The 21,439-nt window shown below is 34.5% G+C and overlaps 1 protein-coding gene across 3 annotated transcripts in view; it reads left to right on the forward strand.

Annotated features, from left to right (window-relative positions):
* The window catches only part of LOC149176852 (uncharacterized), a 338,345-nt gene extending 317,553 nt beyond the window's left edge, over nt 1–20,792 (forward strand). Inside the window, exon 9 of one of the 3 annotated variants that reach the window (XM_089423223.1) lies at nt 20,580–20,792. In XM_089423223.1, coding sequence (XP_089279349.1) covers nt 20,580–20,609 — 30 coding nt within the window. In that variant the 3' untranslated portion in view covers nt 20,610–20,792. Of the gene's footprint in view, nt 1–18,370; nt 18,762–20,579 lie in introns of those variants that run through there. The other 2 variants (XM_089423221.1, XM_089423220.1) reach the window with 2 other exon arrangements.
* The last annotated feature ends 647 nt before the right edge of the window (nt 20,793–21,439 follow it).

Below are 21,439 nucleotides of genomic sequence, written 5' to 3' on the forward strand. Positions count from 1 at the left end.
GCTTCCTCTAAATAGCCTTCGAGCTTATCGATGTAAATGCCAAATAGGGTAGGGGAGAGGGGGCAACCTTGTTTAACTCCGATGTTACACCTGATATCTTTCGACCACCCTTCATTGCTCTTTAGCTTGGCAATTACATTCTCATATAACCTTATAGCGACAGCTCTCAACTCGAGAGGAACCTTTAGCTCTTCTAATCTATTCCAAAAGTTGTATCTAGGAACCGTATCGAAAGCCTTTCTAAAGTCCACAAAGCAACAAAATAAATTGGATTTATCATTACGACATTCCTCCGCAATGATCCTAAGCGTAACAAGGTGGTCTGTTGTTGAGTGATGCCTTCTGAAACCTGCTTGGCCTTTAGCCCTCTTACCTTCACTTTCAAGCCATATGCTTAACTTTTTTTCCAAAATACTACCATATAACTTGGCTAAGAGAGGGCTGATCATAATTGTTCGATAATTAAAGGGTTTATTTGTATCCCCATTTTTAAAAATAGGGATAATGAGGCTCTCAGTCCAAGGTTTAGGGAACCCTTGCTTGACTGCTTGATTGAAAAGCTTGTGGATGTGGGGGATGAGGACAGGACCTCCAATTTTTAAGATTTCCGCTTGGTAACCTTAAATGTCCTTAGCTTTCCCATTAGCGAGGCGATTAACCCCAAACTTAATGTCTTCTAAAGAGAAAACTTCTTTCGTTGTGAGAAGGGTTTCCAAATTATCCATGACATTTGGAGATTCATAAAGCTTTTTAAGATAGGAATTCCAATCGTGAAGAGCAATTTTATTATTATCCTTAATCTTCCTAGTTAGAATCTGCCTCCAAAATTTCTTAGGAGCTACCTTAGAGAGGTGTAAGAGATTCTCCTGTCTTTGACGAATGTACTGCCTCTTTTTCCTTTTAGTTAGGGCTTTGTCATAGGTATAGTAAATTATTTATAAAGAAATAAGTTTATGTTAAATAATTTAAAAAATAATATTAAATTTTCTTAACATTCTCATATATATATATATATATATATATATATAACGATTATTTAAATTGATGTGTATTTTAGTATTTGATAGTGCCATTATTTTGGTCCATAATCATAATTTAAATTAAAAAAAAATCAATAATTCAATGAAAAATAAACATAGTCTATTGAACATTAAAAAAAAAAGATGTTAATTAATATTTTTTAACATATTATTTTTATAAATTGAAAAAAAATAAAAAATAATAATAATATGCTAATAATATTTCATTATAGCCTATTAATTTAACATAAATTTATATTAAGTTTAAAAACAATATTATATTTTTCTGAATATTTTTTTATTATATAATAATAAATTTATATTAAAATAATTTTTAGAATTTAAAAATATCTAAAATGGTATTTTTGAATGATTTAAAAAAATATATTATATTTTAAAATTCCAATTAAAAAATGTTAATTAGCTTTTAAAATGTTGAAAAAAATAAAAAAAAAATTATGTAATAGGTATAATAAATTATTTAGAAAGAAATAAATTTATGTTAAATATTTGACAAATGATATTAAATTTTCTTAACATTCTATCATATATATATAAAACAATCAAAATGCTAATTTTTTAAAACAATTAATTAAATTGATGTGTATTTTAATATTTGATAGTGCTATTATTTTGTTCCATAACCATAATTTAAATTATAAAAAAATCAAAAATTCATTGAAAAATAAACATAGTCTATTAACATTAAAAAAAGATGTTAATTAAGATTTTTTAACATATTATTTTTATAATTTAGAATAAGAGAGAAAATAATATGTTAATAGTATTTCATATTAACCTATTAATTTAACATAAATTTATATTAAAATGAATTTTAGAATTAAAAAAAAAAAAATATATATATATATATATATATATATATATATAAATAATATATATATATTCCAATTAAAAAATGTTTATTACATTTTAAAATGTTGCAAAAAAAAATAAAAAAAAACATTATGTAATAAGCATAATAAATTATTTAGAAAGAAATAAATTTATGTTAAATAATTTAAAAAATAATATTAAATTTTATTAACATTCTCATATATATATATAGATAACTATAGCAATCAAAATGTTAATTTTTTAAAACTATTTTTTCAATTGATGTGTATTTTAAATTTAATAGTTTCATTATTTTGGTCCGTAACCATAATTTAAATTTTATATCTATATCTATATCTATATATATATATATATATATATATATAAATGGTTGAAAAATAAATATAGTCTATTGAACATTAAAAAAATAAGATGTTAATTAAGATTTTTTAACATATTATTTTTATAATTTAAAAGAAGAGAGAAAATAATATGTTAATATTATTTCATATTAACCTATTAATTTAACATAAATTTATATTAAGTTTAAAAACAATATTATATTTTTCTCAATATTTTTTTATTATATAATAGTTTATATAATAATAAATTTATATTTCCCCGATCGGGGTGTGAAGGGATGCGAGACCCCCATAAGGATCGTCGTTATGATTAAATAAGTGTGGAGCAGGGCAAGTGGGCGGCCCACCCAACGCAACCACATGCTCAAGGCAATTAAGGATCTGACGACCCGTAACCAAGTGGCAAAGCGGACCTTGGGCACGATAATTTGGGTTTTACAAGTGGTAGGTCTGGCATTTTGCATGCAAATGTTGTGGTTTCACCTCAGGAGCTGTTGTGAGGTGGTGAAGGTTGTTTGCGGGATTGGAGACCTGCGCCACAGGCTGAGCACCCAGGGTGACGTCAACGATGCGATGACAAGGCAAGGCTACTGGTATGTCTCTCAGGCCTTCTTAGTTCATGAAATGGCGGTCTTGCTGCAAGGAATGAAGCCAGAATGGCAGGGTTTGGTGATGGTAGTGCATGGGTTAATTGGGATTGGGTTAAGTTTGTCTCTGTTAGCGTCTGGAATGTCGATTTCAGTCTTTTATGGAAATCTACTGGCTCAGATGGGCATGTATGGGGAGTTGGGGCCTACATTTAGTACTATGTCTGTAAATTCTGTTAATGAGTCCTTTAATTCTAGGTGTCTGAGGCCTGGATGGGTCTGGGGTCGGTTAGAGAGTCTGACGTCTTCTAGAAATCTTCTGGCCCAGAGGGGCATGTATGGGGAGTCAAGGTCATCACCTAATGTCTGGTTTGTAAATTCTATGAAGGCTTCGTTTAATTCTTGGTGTCAGAGGCTTGGTTGGGCTTGGAGTTGGTTAGAGAGTTTGGGAGAAGTAAGGAAGAGGCCGAGGGTGTCAAGGTTCTTTGTGTTTTCATTCCTTAGAATAGGAAATGGGGAACCAAAATTGTCTCCCACAGGAAAGAGACAAATGGTAAAGCTTGCATTTGTCATTTGGATGGTAAATATTTTATTAAACCATCTGTGTGCACTACCCTTTCAGGTCAGCCTAAACTGCAAACTCCTCCGGCTCTAGCACTACTGGTTCTCACTACGGTGAGGGCACAGGAGGTACTGCAATCATTGGGAGACCTAGTCTACAACAACATGGTGAAGGCAGATGTTGGCGCGGGGAAGCGAGGGCGTCGCCACGACAACAATCAGAACAACAGGAAAGGGAAAGTGTCGCAAGCTTTGTCTAACAAGCCCCAGCATAAAAGAGGAAGGAAAACAAGGGAGGAGAACATGAAAAATCTCATGCATGCTTACAGTGTTAGATCCCCGACACAAGTGAAGTCCGTAATCTTGTCATGGGAGGCAGAATTGAATGCCAAGGTGACAATAGAACCAATTCCAACAGAGGATTGGGAACCTTTGGTAATGGACCCTGGACACACCCGTGAAAGGTTGACTCTATTCAAATAGTCAGTCCAACTATATTGGGTAATGAAGAGCTTATTGGCGAGAGCCATGTCGAAAACCCAGAACTTGGATGGCCCCCAGCAAACCCAGCAATATGAATCGAGCCTCAAGGACATTCAATGGGAAATACAAGTAGTACATGTACAAAAGTACCATCAGAATGTTCGCCTTGGCTGCATGGAAAACAAATGCAAAGTCTGCAAGAAAGTGGAATGTCAGGATCGAGTGCAAAGGACCCTGCCCCGTGGAATCGTCTGATGATTGACTACCCAGAAGTCATGATATTTCTGAAAGTTTCTGATGTTTTTTGTTGTTTTTATGATCTACTCGGATAACATTTACATTGTCAGTAGTACATATAGATGGGTGATAGATATGGTAGCCTATAAAGCTTGGATGGACATACTCAAACTGTTTATGTTTTGGATGGCTTGTGATGCTGATCGATGGCCAACAGACCTGGTTTCCTTCGGGCAGGTTGAGGCCACCAAACATATATTATGTAACCTACTTTACATATGATTAATAGAAAGGTACTCCCAAGCTTACACAAAAACAATAATAATAAATTTATATTAAAATAATTTTTAGAATTTAAAAATATCTAAAATGGTGTTTTTGAATGATTTAAAAAAAATTATTATATTTTTAAATTGCAATTAAAAAATGTTAATTAAATTTTAAAATGTTGAAAAAAAATATTAAAAAAAAAATATTATGTAATAATTATAATAAATTATTTATAAAGAAATAAATTTATATTAAATAATTAAAAAAATAATATTAAATTTTCTTACTATTCTCTTATTAGTAATGTGTGTGCGAGAGAAACATTCAAAATGCAAATTTTTAAAATGATAATTTAAATTGATGTGTATTTTAATATTTGAATGGGACATAATGCCATTATTTTGGTCCATAACCATAATTTAAATTATAAAAAAAAATCAATAATTCATTGAAAAATAATCATTATTTTTAAATAATAATTTTAAATATAATAAGTTTGAGTAGGCCTCTCTTACCATATGTTCTTAGTAATGCCCCTAGCATTGAAAGCGACTTAATGCTCAAAGTAGCACTGAAGGATATGTGATTAAACTAATTTCATACATGATGTTCAAGTAAATTTTTTGTATATACCGAACATCTGTATATGCGCAATTTCTGTATATGGAAGTTGCACATATATGGTAGATTCACATATATAAAAGACATGCATATACGGAAGATATACACATATAAGAAAGTTACGCATATACGAAAGTTACATATACTAAAGTTACACATACATGGAGGTTATGTGTATATACGGAAGTTGGACATATACCTTGAAGATATGTGCATATAGAGAAGTTGGACATATACCTAGAAGATATGTGCATATAGAGAAGTTGGACATATACCTGGAGGATATGTGCATATAGAGAAGTTGCAAATATATAAAAGACATGCATATACGGAAGATATGCACATATAAGAAAGTTTTGCATATACGGAAGTTGAGCATATACTATAGATGCACATATACAGAAGTTACATATGCTAAAGTTGCACATACATAAAAGATGTGCATATACGAAATATATGCACATATAAGGAAGTTACACATATACGGAAGATATGTGCATATCTTTCGTATATGAACAATTTCTGTATATGGAAGTTGCGCATATACAGTAGATGCACATATATAAAAGACATGCATATACAGCTGATATGCACATATAAGAAAGTTACGTATATACGGAAGATATGTGCATATACAGAAGTTGTGCATATACGGTAGATGCACATATACAAAAGATGCACATATACGAAAGATATGTGCATATCTTCCGTATATGCACAATTTCCGTATATGTGAAATTTCCATATATGGAAGTTGCGCATATATGGTAGATGCACATACATAAAAGACGTGCATATACATAAGATATGCACATATAATAAAGTTACATATATACAAAAGAGATGCGCATATCTTCTGTATATGCACAATTTATGTATATGGAATTTGCGTATATACGGTAGATGCACATACATAAAAGATGTGCATATATGAAAGATATGCACATATAAGAAAGTTACGCATATATAGAAGATGTGCACATATCTTTCATATATGCACAATTTCCGTACATGTGCAAAACTTAAGCCTCTATATAGACACAACCTCTGTATATACACATCTTCTATATATGTGCAGCTTCCATATATGTGCATATCTTCTATATATGGACAACTTTTATATATGCACATATATGAAGGTTGTGCATATACAAAAGATATGCACATATGTGGAGGTTGCACATATACGGAATATATGTGATACATAATATGTGCACATCTTTCATATATGCGTAACTTTTATATATGTATATATCTTTTGTATATGCACTTATTCATTATATGTTCATTTCTTCCGTATATTTTCATATTTGGAAGTTTCACATTTATAATAGATATGCATATATAATAGATGTTCATATATGGAAGAGATGTGCATATACGGAAGAGATGCGCATATACAAAAGTTGTACATAATCATAAACATATTTGTACAGTCCAAAAGACGCCAAAAATCATCCAGGTGAATGCACAAGTGAATATTTTCGAGCTTAAGACATTGACAGCCTTTAGTGAATATTACTACAGAAAGCAAGTAATCTCTGCTTCCCTTATGTCTTGTAGGTGAACCTGGGCTAGCATATGAAATTGTTCTTTACACACTTGTGTTTTCCACCTCCCTTTAGTCACACATAGCGTAGTAGGAGAAAGAGTAAGCGGCCCATTATTCGGGCATCATTTTTTTTTCATGCAAGGAACAATTGAGATCTAGTTTAATTAGGAAGATATTCTAACGGATCACCAAATATCCACATATTATCACACTTTTGATGCTCACTTAATGGATTGCATACAGTTACACATCACACACTACGATTTTATAAGTTTTGTATTAGAAATTAGATTATCTTTATTTTTATTTTTATTTGCAAATTCTCACATAACTTAATTAGGGGAAAAAGTAAATGGCCAAATTCAACACATATTTTTCAATCTCTTTTGCTAGCTTTTACAAATAACATAGCTTAATTAGTAAAATAGTAAGTGGCCTATCATCCACAAATCTTGTTACTAACCAAAACATTTATTCATTTAATTAGTTTTGGGACTAGGGCCAAGAGTGACTATAGAAAGCAAGTAATCTTTTTTTCCCTTGTGTCTTGTAGGTGAACCCGGGCTAGCATATGAAAATCTTCTTAGCACACTTGTGTTTTCCACCTCCCTTTAGTCGCACATAGGGTAGTAGGAGAAAAAGTAAGTGGCTTATTATCCACACATCATTTCTTTTTCATGTAAGGAACAACTGAAATATAGTGTAATTAGGAAGATACTGTAATGGATCACTGAATATCCACATATTATCACACTTTTCGTGCTCACTTGATGGCTTGCATACAGTTACACATCACACACTAAGATTTTATAAGTTCTGTATTAGAAATTAGATTATCTTTATTTTTATTATTATTTTCAAATTCTCACATAGATTAATTAGGGTGAAAAGTAAGTGGCCAAATTCAACACATATTTTTCAATCTATTTTTCTAGTTTTTACAAATCACATAGCATAATTAGTAAAAGAGTAAGTGGCCTATCATCCACAATTGTTGTTACTAACCAAAGCATTTATTCATTTAATTAGTTTGGGGCTAGGGCCAAGTGTCACTACAGAAAGTAAGTAATCTCTGCTTTCCTGTGTCTTGTAGGAGGACCTGGGCTAGCATATGAATGTCTTCTTAGCACACTTGTGTTTTCCACCTCCCTTTAGTCACACATAGTGTAGTAGGAAAAAGAGTAAGCGGCCCATTATATGTACATCATTTCTTTTTCATGCAAGGAAAAATTGAAATATAGTGTAATTAGGAAGATATTGTAGTAGATCACCGAATATCCACATCTTATCACACTTTTCATGCTCACTTGATCACTTGCACATAGTTACACATCACACACTAAGCTTCTATAAGCTTTGTATTAGAAGGCATCCAGTTTCTAGAGCTTTTGATACTTAGTTTATTTTAGCCTACATCTCACACCCTAAAGAAAAGTAAGACCTTAAAAACTACCATAAATTTAACCAACTAAATTCCCCATAGGGGCCACTAAAGAATTTATAGTTCAAGTTAGGACCATCGGGGGTAGGTATTCCATAAGCCACCATGGTCATGTTACATCTTTGAAACATAGCAGTTGACTTTTTAGGGAGCTTAAAATCCTTCAATCATCCCATGGAAAAGAATACTCGAGCATGGAAGAGACCCGATTCAGAGGGGGTTTGGCTTAGGTCCAGTGCATGCAGTACTATTTGGGGTTTGTTATGCTCTTGACCTGCAAGAAATTCTAGAATACCAAATATGCAAAGAAATATAGCCCAAAACACAGAATAAAATGAGAAAATAACAAGTATTTTATTATTCAAAGATGAATGAAATGTTCACTTGCCTCTTCGAGGGGGCAACCTCCAACAGAGCAAAGCTTGATTACAAAATAAGAATCGATGATCTTTCCCTTCTAACTACAACTATTTATAGCTAAATGCCCTTCAACAACCTAATGAATGGTGGTCCTTTGCATAACATGGGTTAACCACTTTATTTATTAATTATGGCCCGTTTGCAACTAATTGTGGTCCCTTTCTTAAATGCATATCAACCACTTACGATTATTCATACGAGATTATTGACTCTTTAACTAACTATTACTATGACTCGACCCTATTGGGTTATTACATAAATAAAGGGGTTAGGGTTGGACCCTAGCATGCCCTTCCCCATCAAAAGCCGCCTTGTCCTCAAGGCTGACGCTGCGGAAACTGGTGAAGAATAGTGGCTGGTTCCCAGGTCGCATCTTCTGGAGAGGTGTATTTCCACTTGACGAGGACTTCCTTGATCGTGTGGCTGCATAGATGTCTTTCGTGAGTGGCGAGGACCTGTTCTGGTTAGAGCCGGAGTGAACCTTCCTCATCCAATTTGGGTAGACTGGTTTGAATTCTGCAATTGTTCCCCACCACTTTCTTGAGGCATAATACATGGAAGATTGGATGGATTTTTGAAGCTGGTGGCAAGGCCAGCTTGTAGGCTACTGCTCCAATGCGCTGAAGTATTTGATAAGGTCCATAGAATTTTGGAGCTAATTTTTGGAAGCCCTTTTCTTTGAGCGATGTTTGCTTATATGGTTGCAACCGTAGGAATACCTAATCCCCTTCTTGAAATGTGTGCTCTAAACGATGTTGGTCTTCCTGTTGCTTCATTAGATTCTAAGCTTGATGGAGATTATCTTTGAGATGAGCTAGCATGAAAACACAATTCTGTAGGAGTTGATCAACTTCTTACACCTTAGAGCACTAGGGATGTAAAAAATAGGTGAAGGTGGGAGTTGGCCACACACTGCTTCATATGGAGTCACCTTGGTTGCTTCGTGATAGTTAGTATTATACCACCATTAAGCTAAAGGTAGCCAATGTACCCATTGATGCTGCTTTTCTGAAGTGAAGCATCTTAGGTATGTCTCCAAACATTTGTTCACTGCTTCAGTTTGACCATCGGTTTGGGGATGATAGGCAATACTTAGTTGGAGTTGGGTGCCTTGTCGCTTGAAAAGTTCTTTCCAAAATTTCTAGTGAAATTTGGATCATGGTTAGACACAATGGAAGTTGGCATGCCATGCAGTTTGAAGATCTGTTCCATGAAATCTTGAGCCACCAAAGTGGGGGTAAATGGGTGGGGTAGAGCGCAAAGATGAGCATATTTAGAAAGTCTGTCCACAACCACCATGATGACAAATTTGTTGCTCGACTTTGGGAGAACAATAATGAAATCCATGGAAACATCTGACGAGACGGAGGCAGGGAGTGGCAATGGCTATAAGATTCCTGGTAACCTAATTGTTTCTCCATTGTGGCATTGACACACATCACATTCAACTACAAAAGTAAGAATGCCATTTTTCATGCCTGTCCAAAAGAAAGAATGACAAGTGCGAGCATAAGTCTTCTAAAATCCTGTATGCCCTGCAATAGGAGATGAGTGAGACTCTGCCAACATGCGAGTTTTGAGGGCGGATGTCGGCGATATGACTACGTGATCCTTGTAGTGAAGAATCTCATCCTTCCAAGAGTAGTCGACTAAGGAATTAGGATCTGCTTTCAAGTTATTAATAAGTTGGGAGAGAGAACGGTGTGAAAACCATTCCTTGCGGGCTTCTTCAATCCAATCTGGTATAGGAAGAGAGATTAATAGCAGGGTGCTTTCATCCTCAAATTGACACGATAAAGCATCTGTTACTACACTGTCACACCCTTTCTTGTAAATTATTTGATAATCATATCCCAACATTTTGGCCAACCATTTATTTTGTTGTGGCGAGGAGAGACATTGCTCCAAAAAATATTTGATGCTTTGATGGTCTATGCAGATTTGGAAACACCACCCAATAAGTATGGTCGCCAAGTATCTACTTCATGTAATATGGCCACCATATCTTTCTCATAGGTAGATTGACCCAAATGTTTCCCACTCAGTTGTTGGCTAGTGAAAGTCTAGGGTCAACCTTCCTGCACTAAGACAACACCAATACCAGTACCTAATGCATCACATTCAATCACAAAAATATCTGGTGAAATCCGGTAGTGCCAATACTTGAGTGGAACACATGGCCTATTTGAGAGCCACAAACACCTATTGTGTTGCATCAGTCCAGAGGAATGAATTTTTCTTAAGAAGATTAGTGAGGGGTCTAGCAATGCGACCATAATTGTAGACAAATTTGCGATAGTAGCCAGTGAGACCCAAGAATCCCCTCAAACTCTTCAAGGTTTTTGGTTGGGGGCAATCTTGCATTGCCTGTATCTTTTTGGGATCAACCTTGACACCTTCACGACCCACAATGTGTCCCAAATACTCGACTTCTTCCACGCCAAAAGAGCACTTGGAAAATTTGACAAATAATTTGTGATTCCGAAGCAGTTGCAAGATCAAGTCTACATGTTGAAGATTTTTTTCCCAGGTTAGGTTGTAGATGCGAATGTCATCAAAGAAACTGAGGACAAATTTTCGGAGATATGGTTTCAGTAGGTGATTCATACAGCTTTGAAAAGTAGATGGAGCATTACGAAGACCAAATGGCATGACCAAGAATTCGTAATGGCCTTCATGAGTTCGGAAAGCGGTCTTGGGAATGTCTTCTTCTTTCATGTGTATTTGGTGATAGCCAGAGCGAAGATATAGCTTGGTAAATAATTGAGCACCATGTAGTTCATCAAGCAGATCATCAACAACTGAAATAGGGAATTTGTCTTTGACAGTGAGCTTGTTGAGGGCCCAAAAGTCTGGACACATGTGCCATTCTCCATCTTTCTTTAGCACCATGACCACTGGTGATGAATAAGGACTAATGCTAGGATGAATAATCCCTGCTTCAAGGAGTTCCTTGATGATTTTTTCAATTTCATTATTTTTGGCGAAAGGATATTGATATGGGTGCACACTAGGTGGTTGGCCCCCCTGAACCAAAGGGGTGCTATGATCATGTTCACCTCTTGAGGGTGGAATCTCTTTAGGTTTGTCAAATACCTACTGGTGGCGATCTAAGACCAGTTGCATCTCAAGATGAATATGAGGAATAGTGGATTCGATGGCTTGGATGGCATTAAAGTGGGTGATGACTCCATGATGACCCTTTTTCAACAACTTTTCCATTTGATGCGAGTTGATGATAGTAGGATCACTTGTCTAGAGTCCACATAGTGTATGAATGTGGTCATTCTAATTAAAGCTCATATATAACTCCTGGAAATACATTATGATTGGGCCTAGTGTGGGAAGCCATTCAACACCTAAGACAATGTCACAACCACCCATATTAATCAAAAACATGTGGGTCTTTAGGTGGTAGTCTCCCATCTGAAGTTTAATATTTTCACAGCGGCCTTCACATTTCATTGTCCCCCCATCAGCAATAGGGACTTGGAAATTAGAGAATGCCCTTACAAAACAATGAACAGCTTCTGTGACTCGCTTATGGATAAAGTTATGAGTGTTACCACTATCAATCAATACCACTGCAGGGTGATGTTTAAGAAAGCCTCTTATTTTGAGAGTTTGGGGCGCAAAAATGTCTGCCAAAGCATGTAGCAAGATAATTGGTTCATCTGGCGTAGCTGTGAGATCATTGTCATAATGGGTTTCCTCAACTTCATCCTCTAGCCCCCCAAGGGGTGGGGCTTCCTTAGATGAGCTGTGATCAGTAGCATCAATTTGAAATAATTTGGGTTCCTTGCATTTATGCCCCGGGGAGTATTTGTCATCACAGTAGTAGCACAATCCTTGTTTTCATCATTCTGCCATTTCTGCTAGAGACACCTTTTGAACCTTAAGTGTTTAGTAGGGCCCTGAGCCTGGGTGGGATGCCCGTTGGCTATGAAATTTGGACAAGTAGACTGGGCAGCTAAAGAAAGTTCCACTTTGACAACCTTTGTGCAAGTGTAATATATCTAAACTGCAAATATATGAGAATAGAAATATACCCTGAAATAACAAGAGAGAAATAGATAAACTTCAAATATTTATTAATATCAAACCTTTGAGGTAGGTTAACACCATACAATCACTCCTTAAGGAAGGAGAACACTCCACAAGCCATACACTTGCCAATACAATAATCCTTGACCTTTCTCAATGGGGAGTCTCTAGCTTCTATATATGATTCATACATACAATACCATGGGTCATTACCATGGTTCTCTCAATACCATATATCTAATGCAATGGGCTTGTCACATTATTGCTAACTACTTGTGGTCCCTTACATGATGTGGGTTAACCACTTTATTTATTAACTAAGGCCCATCACATTATTACATTATTCCCTTGGGTACCTCCTTTTGTACCCCATAATATCCCCCCTAGGTATACTACACAGAGAGACGGATTTGCCTGAAAAACCCCAACTGCTGAATGTGATGTGCAATGTGGCAGAAAAACCATAACTCTTGGATCTTATTGGTGCAGCGATGATAGAACCCCAACTACTAGATCTGAATTGTACTTCGGCGGTAAAACCCCAACTGCTAGATCGTATCTGGAAGATAAGATAATGGTCGATCTTCAGAGAGCAAAGGGAACTATGGTCACAAAGGAGTGGCAGGTGCTACAAATCACAATATACATAAGGGTCCAATAATAGTACTGAACCCAATCTTTCAGGGCACTAACTAAGGAGGATCAACTGTGCCCTTAGTCGTACTACCCGACTACCCTATCGTACGTGTGAGTAATCTCCCTTAGTGTTGTTCTCAGTGTACAGTAGTAGCAAGATGACTGCCGGATTATCTAAGGCGAGGATTCAGGTGATCTTAGGGGGCTTGCAATATACCCAAAGGGTATGTGGAAGTGTAGTCTATGTGCGGTTCTGTCTAATGCGCTACTACTCGAAGGGGTACCCATAGGGGTTACAAGGGAGTCCAACAAGCATGACCACCTCTTGTATTTCTTGCATGCATGTTTCCCCAAATATGCCAGTTTATGCGCTCAATGGCAGATCCTATGATTTAAAGATGTCGGAACATGTCTCTAGCCTAAATATTTTTTATGTAAAAATGGAGGTACCACCAGCCGTGGAAAGTGCTCTAATACCACTTGTCATGCTCTTGACCTGCAAAAAATTCCATAATACCAAATATGCGAAGAAATACAACCCAAAACATAGAATAAAATGAGAAAACAACAAGTACTTTATTATTCAGAGATGAATGCAATGTTCACTTGCCTCTTCAAGGGGGCAACCTCCATCAGAGCAGAGCTCGATTATAAAATAAGACTCGATGATACTTCCCTTCTAACTACAACTATTTATAGCTAAATGACCTTCAACAACCTGACAACTAGTGGTCCTTTTCATAGCACGGGTTAACCACTTTATTTATTAATTATGGCCCATTTTCAAATAACTGTAGTCCCTTTCTTAAATGCGGTTCAACCACTTACAATTATTAATACGATCTTATTGAATCTTTAACTAACTATGACAATGACTCAACCCTATTGGGTTTATTACATAAATAAAGGGGTTAGGGTTGGACCCTAACAGGGCTACCCAACCCATCTAGTGCTTGGTACTGGTAACTGACTACCAAGAAGCTAAAGACTCGAATGCTCACATGGGACGAAGGAAAATTAGTGGCCAAAATCTAGGGCTTTCATCCCTGTAGGTGGACGTGCGGGCAGCACCAAAGCCTCATCTGTTACCTTCGTCGATTCTTCATCTGCTGGAAAGCGTCACTAGTTATTTCAGGACGTTGCCCCAGTACCCATCAGAAGATATCTTCGCAAGGCCCAGTTACTTTGAGAGTGGCAACGATGAATATGTCTTCATAAGATCTTTATTCATATGCAAAAACAAATGAAAACCATTTTTTTGTTTGATTGATCGCATAATCTAATGTTAAATGGAAATCAATCATTTTATTTTCTCTTTGTTTTATGTATGTGATATATTTATTTTTCGAATCATCTCCTTCCCTCAATCACACAAAGTAGCACACACTCTACTCGACACCATAGGGGACCCCATCCTCCTCATCTCATTTGTTGTACCTTGGGATACAATCTTTGGCTAAGAAGAGATCAGTGCCCAGACATTTATTCAGAACTGTAAAAGAATTAATTGACTGTCCCATCATTTCATAAAACCCCAAAAATTTGATTAAAACCCTTTAACTTTCCATATGTGAACAACGTTTCCAAAGTGGCCTTCTGATGTTGAATACAAATGAAGATAGAGAAGAAAAAGAAAGAAGTGATGGTGGAAAGTTTTAGATAACAGGTTGTCTTGCACATAATATTTTGTCTTCAACTTTGGAATAAATATGACTAGTGTGTAATAAAATTTAGAAAATAGGAGCACGTCATTAAGGGTTTTTAACTTTAATTCACAGAAAATCAAACTCATAGCACTGTAAAATCAAATCCCAACAACTTCATTACTCTTTTCTAAGAAGAAAAATTAACACAAGATGAAACATGAAAGACTTGTCATACCAACAAATTCTGGAATCATTGTGAAAAATCTATTCATCAACACATGAAAAGTGAAATTACAATATTGTATTTTCCTCTGAGGGACAGAATTATTGAACCCCCCCCAAAATCTTATTCCTGGGTTTTTATTTTTGCTGCATAACCTAACTAAACTAACTATTAAAACAAAAGCAGTTGAGGAACTAACTTTTTGACAGTTACAAAATCATCTCCCTATTCAAAATAATCTATCCCATAAAAGAAACCCAACCCTTGACAAATATAGATAAACATATTCGTGGGCACCTTTCTCTTTTCATTAATAAAAGAAATTAAATGGAAAGCCTTAAAAATTTATACGAGTTTTGTATGGTACTAATGTTGAGGTGGATAATACATAGGCTTGGGTGAGAGGATTCATCTTTAATTATAATGAAAAAATTTGTGTTTTCTTAAAAACCCAAAACCACCTGCAAGACCACCTCTCGCCGTTTCTTGAGATGAGGAGAGTGCCCTAGTAATAATTAATGGCCATTGATTTTTTAAATAGGAGGTTTGAGAAAACCATCTAGGGGGGCACACCTCTATATAAACCTCGTGCAATTTGTGCCAATGAAGTTTCATCGATGTGAAGAGACTACATTATTAACCGTCAATTTGCTGAGTTTTATCTCTTTGAATTCTTCATTGTTGCATGATTGAAGATTAACAAGCATTACATCAATCTTTAGATAGTGCACACCTGCAGTTTACATTTACTATTGTAGTTGCTACCACCCTTAAATGAAGATCTCTTGCTCTTCTTCTTCCATTTACCATTGGTGAACCCATTGTCACGGCTACAGTCTGTCTCTAAACAAAACCTGTTTCCCTCTATCTGATGTTGATTTGTCAACCCAACCACAAAGACTCAGAGGGTTTGATTGCATGCCCATTATTTCTAATTTCATCCTACGCAGTGAAAGGAAGTTTAAGTACCAGAGAAGTTGTAATTATTTTCTTGTGTTTTCCTTCTGAAAGACGTGTTATTTCTTTTCACTATACACTTGTTTTGTTGAAGATCATAATGCGAGAGCCGCTGATCTGAAATGATAGTGTGGGGTATCCATGGAGCTTGACTAACTTGTGTAATATAGTCTTTACAATACATAATGGTTTATCGTCAGCTCCAGCTCTTCGATGAATTTCTTCCATTCCAAATTCCTGTAAATATACATGTATGTTGTGAAGAATTTGGTAAAGACTTAAATTAAATGTTTTACCCACCTTTGCTGACGAAGATAACACAATTCGATATGATTCCTACTATGTTTCCTCACATTTAGCCTGATATTCAATGGCAACCTTGTCTATAATAGGAACCTTTGGTTGGAACCCTCTGCTTAGTTCTAACCCCCAGACAATTTCAAATGGGGGCAATGTTTCTAGTATGCACATACTTATTAGGAGCATCCTTGTCCCTATTCATCCTATCGTACAATATGTGTAACCACTCCTCCCACATTTAACTAGTAACTCAACCCACAACCACAAGGAACATGAACACCAATCCGAAATAACATATGGGAAAACCCACAACACCATGGTTATCCATGAAATGGCAAGGCAAGGCTAAAACAATTGTCTATCCAAGAAATCCTCCATGTCAATGACATATCATAACCATGAAACCACATGCATTTACGATGCATTAAGAAAATCATACATGCAACCTGTTACATTGAAAACAATCCAAATGTAGTTGTTGATCCACCTATTCCCTTGCGCTTTCCTGCCTTCTTTCCGCAAATCCAAAGAATGCCAAGAAGTTCCAAGAGTGCTGCAAGAAAACTCTAGGTGTGCAAGAGTATAATGAGAGAATATAGAGAGCTCCAAAACTAAACTGATAAAAGGTTGTGAACTGCTCCTCAGAGTCCTTTTTATCATTGAGGCCTCTGTTTTCTTCATTTTCCTCTATTTTTCCTTCAATTTTCTCCTCATGCAATCTAACCTTTTACCTTTTTTTCTCCTATTTTCCTTTACTTCATAAAACAATTCCCCCTAAATCAATTATTTTCAATGCAAGAAGCCATCTGTATATGCAAGCGCTTCTCTATATGCAAATAGATATGCAAACATATATAGAGAAATTAAATTTTATAAATCCGCTTTCGACCTTTGTATATGTGTGACTTTTGTAATTGCACAAAGATATATCAACATGCATATCTAGAAGCCACACATGAAGATGAGGAAGCACATATAGGAAAATATTTATAAAAGCTTATTGTCATATTTGTTGTTCTCCTAATACGTCAAATTTTTATAGGTACTTTATAAATTGGAAAGTGGGATGAAATTATGGAATTGGACACTGAAAACCCAGAAGATATGATAGAATATTTTGCTAAAGATCTAACATGGAACGAAATTGAAGGGGATCAAATAGCTATTATCCCTTAGAGTCGATTGGATGATTTTATAAATGGAGAGAAATCAGATGAAGATGCTCCCACTCAATTTTTTATTAGTACAAATCGATCTAAAAAAGTGGAGGATGTTATATGTGCTCGCATTAACACATATATCGAATATACCATGTGAGTCTTTATTTGTTCAATTGATTAGATACATCTAATTCAAATTCAAATGAAGTCAAAATGTGTAGACATGTTTTCTAATTTCTTATCATTATTTTTATTTAGTTATTGATGTGCATATGGTCTTGAGTCGACATGTAGATATGTACGTGATGAAAATACAAAGAATCGAAAAGGATGAACAACAAAAAAACAGAGTCCACACCAAAGCATAAAAGTTGGTTGTAGATGTCACTTCATCATGCATCGCCTTTCTGTGCGTCCAAATGATGTTATTATAAAATACACTGTGTAGACATTTTGATAAATCTGGTGCTTTCTGTCATGAAGAGAGTCCAGTGGTAAGACATCAAATGTTCAAGTATGCACCACATGTATCCTTCAATTTACGAACTAATGTGTGCAGTATGGTTGAAGATGGTTTTAATGTCACAATGATTTGGGACAAATTAATGTTTGATGTGGAGAACCAATCTTGCGAGTTATTTACAGGGGTGGGTCGAGACACTTTAATGATGAGGATGGACATTTCTAACATTTACAATAATATTAGACAAAAGGAATATATGAAGGATGACAATGATCCAACATGTGTCGAGTGTTGGTACAATCAATTTCTAGATAGTTTCTTTTTCTATCAAAAGCAAGATGTTGTGCAAAACATACCATTTATTATAGGCATACAAACACATTGGATGTGTTCCATGATGGTGACACATTCACATAACACTGCTATTTCAATGGATTCTGCATTTAGTATGAATTTGTATGGGGTGCGTATTATCAATCTTTTGATTCCTATAGTGATAAAAAAAAAAGTCTTTTTTGTAACATAATACTTATAATAATGTGTTTTGAATGCAGTATCAAATTTATACCTTAATGGTATTTGAAAAACATCATAATGGTGTCTCGGTGGCTTGGGTGATTTCTTCACGCAAAACCACAAATGATATTAAAAAATGGTTGGCAGCTTTATTTGAAATGGATATGAAAGAGCGTCAAGATTGGAATGTAAAAGAATTTATCACAAATGATGTTGATGCTGAGATTTAAGCATTAAGGTACCATATTTGTTTTTACAAAAGAAACATGAAAACATATTTCATTCATAGTTTACTCTATTCTAATGTTGTACCATTCAGGGGTCTAACTAATTCCTCCATCCTATTATGTGTATGGCAAACCCATCGATCATGGGTGAAAAATGTTGGAAACAATGTTTGCATTTTACGTGTTTTAGGGGAAATCATGCACTCATGCAAGGATGATGAGTCGGTACGAAAAGATGTTGCACGAATATTTTATGAATTTAGTGAAGAGGAACATTTTTTGAAATATTTTGACACCACTTGGGTATCTAATAATAAAATATGTAAGTGTTATGCAACATCATATCATGACTATTAGCCTGTAATTGAATGTTTTTAGTCATTATCTTATAGTTGATAATAATTTGTGGTCATTACGTGGGCAAAATCTTATCGAAATTTTCCACATTCTAATCAAGACACAAATAATGCAATTGAGTCCTACCATATGCATCTAAAGTATAGGTACTTATATGAGGCAAATAATGCTTGCCATAAACGTGTGGATTGGATAATATTTGTGTTGATGAAAAAAGTTGAACTATATTATATTCACAATCAATGTTTAAAAGAAGCAGGAGTTATAAGGCCTACAAAGTGTAAGAACCAAGAGACTCTCTCAAAGTCTAGAGAAAATCAGATACGAGATAAAGATTGTGTGCATGACCTTAAGAGTATAAATGAATTTATGGTCCGCAGCCAAAATAAGGATACTTCTCATACCTAGTATAATGTCATATGCACAGGGTCCAAGTTTAATTTTTGTAGTCGTGATTCGGCATTGAATGGAAATGTTTTTAAGCATATCTTCAAAGTTCAAATGTGGGCCAGCGAACACGGTTTGGACTTTAACATGTTGCCAATTTTTTCTAGTCCAATTATTGAAAGTCATAGATTTTTAGTTGATTTAAATCAAGTGGGTACAATGAGCTCGTTGTCAGAAGACCAATCAAGCATTCACTATGTGCCTATTTTATCAGAACTTATTGATTTTGAAACTACTCCACTCATAAATTCAATCTTTGAGATTGAAAGATCAAAAGTTGTATGCGCATCAATCAACAAAAAGCTAATGGATATATTAAACGATTTGCTAAAAAATTGGAGAATTTAGAAGAAATTGATAATGGCATTGATGAGATGTGTAGCACATTTAGTGAAGAGACAATTTTTTTTTTTTTTTTTTTTCCATTGTGATGTCTCCATCAAGAATTATGACTAAGAGAAAACATAGTTTTTTGAGCCCACAAAGTAAAAAGATACGATGTAGTATTGAAAGAAATTCAAGGAAGGAAAAATCACAATTTGAAAAGGTTGGGCGAGTTCGCTCAAAGTCAAGGAAGAGCATGGAAAAACAAATGAAAGCACTTTCTTCAAAAGAACATGGAAATATTGTGGGATCTACATCTCATAATCAACAAAGACATGTTCGACAATTATTTTCTGATGATATTGTCAAGGGTTCAACAGGTACGCATTTATAAATTATTGTTGTTTATTTATATAATTGAATGAATTATTATCTAATTAAATATTTAGTGGTCTGTGTCATGCAATAAACTCTACTTTTATTTTTTCGAGACGTGGTTTCTAATCAAATATCAATCAAATTATGTAGCAATTCAAGAAATTGGCACAAACATGCCGACAAGCCCATTGATTCCATATTTGAACATGTGAAGTTTGATGAAAGGTAAATTTAATATCAAAGTTAATAATTCCAGTGCAAGGATAGAATAATCATGGACAAATGTCAGATTCCTCTAACCACACTTACATGATGTTAGTTGGGGAAAAATATTACTCCTTTTGTTATCATTTTCTACAATATTTGAATTCAAATTAATAACATATCTTAAATTCATATATGGTTTTGATTAATATTATACTCATAATGTGTGGGAATTAATTTTTTCTCTGTAATATTCAGAGTTTTCTAACAATGCTAAATATTTTTTGTTAATGTTTTTATTGTCATGCAGTTCTGGGCAATGAAGATGCACCAAGGTTGATGTTTTTGATAGGGGAGTGGGAATAAAATTCGAAGAGAATAAATTCTGAGGCATATGAGCCATTTTACAAAGTATTAGTATCTTTATTTTTGAAACAAAATTTCCAATAAAATGTAATGAAGTATTTTTTGAAATGAAATGAGCTATTTTTCCAATGAAATTTGATGAACTATTCTTAGAGGAGGCTTAGTTTAAAATTCAGTTCTTGTACTAAATATTGTTGTACTTTTAATGTCAACATTGATGTCAAATGGTAATATATGCACTGCGGTTTATTATGGTTTGTTCTTTGGTTTGTTATCTATTTAAGGGGATTAGGAAATTCATTTTATGTAAATTTTTATTATTAAACAATTATATGATGAAAATTACTAGTTCTTTTCAATAGATACGGAAGTTATTTCCCCCCTCCCACTTAAAAGATCAGTATAAAAAGAATATATTTTACCTATACATTAATGTGATTACTTTATATATTTATTTTATATAGTAAAAAAAATATTTAGTATTAATATTAATATTAATCATTTCTTTCGTCATGTAATGTTACATTAAGATAAATAAAATAATAATTACATAAAAAATGTAATAATGGAAATTATTCAATATTGAACATAAATATTAATAACAAAAAAAAAACATTTCAATATTAGCTATAAACAAAACGTTTCAATGACCATCGTAGATAACATAATTAGATAGATAATGTAATTGGCAGAAAAATATTTTAATTTCATCCATATGTGCTACTTCTACTTTTTAGTAGAAAGATGATGTATAACCTTCACCACTCAACATGGAGATTATATAATATCTAAAATGTAATTGAT

This window comes from Pinus tabuliformis, chromosome 4_1, assembly GCF_031772625.1.
Source record: "Pinus tabuliformis cultivar Carrire ecotype Pingquan chromosome 4_1, CPIR1, whole genome shotgun sequence".
Taxonomy (NCBI): domain Eukaryota; kingdom Viridiplantae; phylum Streptophyta; class Pinopsida; order Pinales; family Pinaceae; genus Pinus; species Pinus tabuliformis.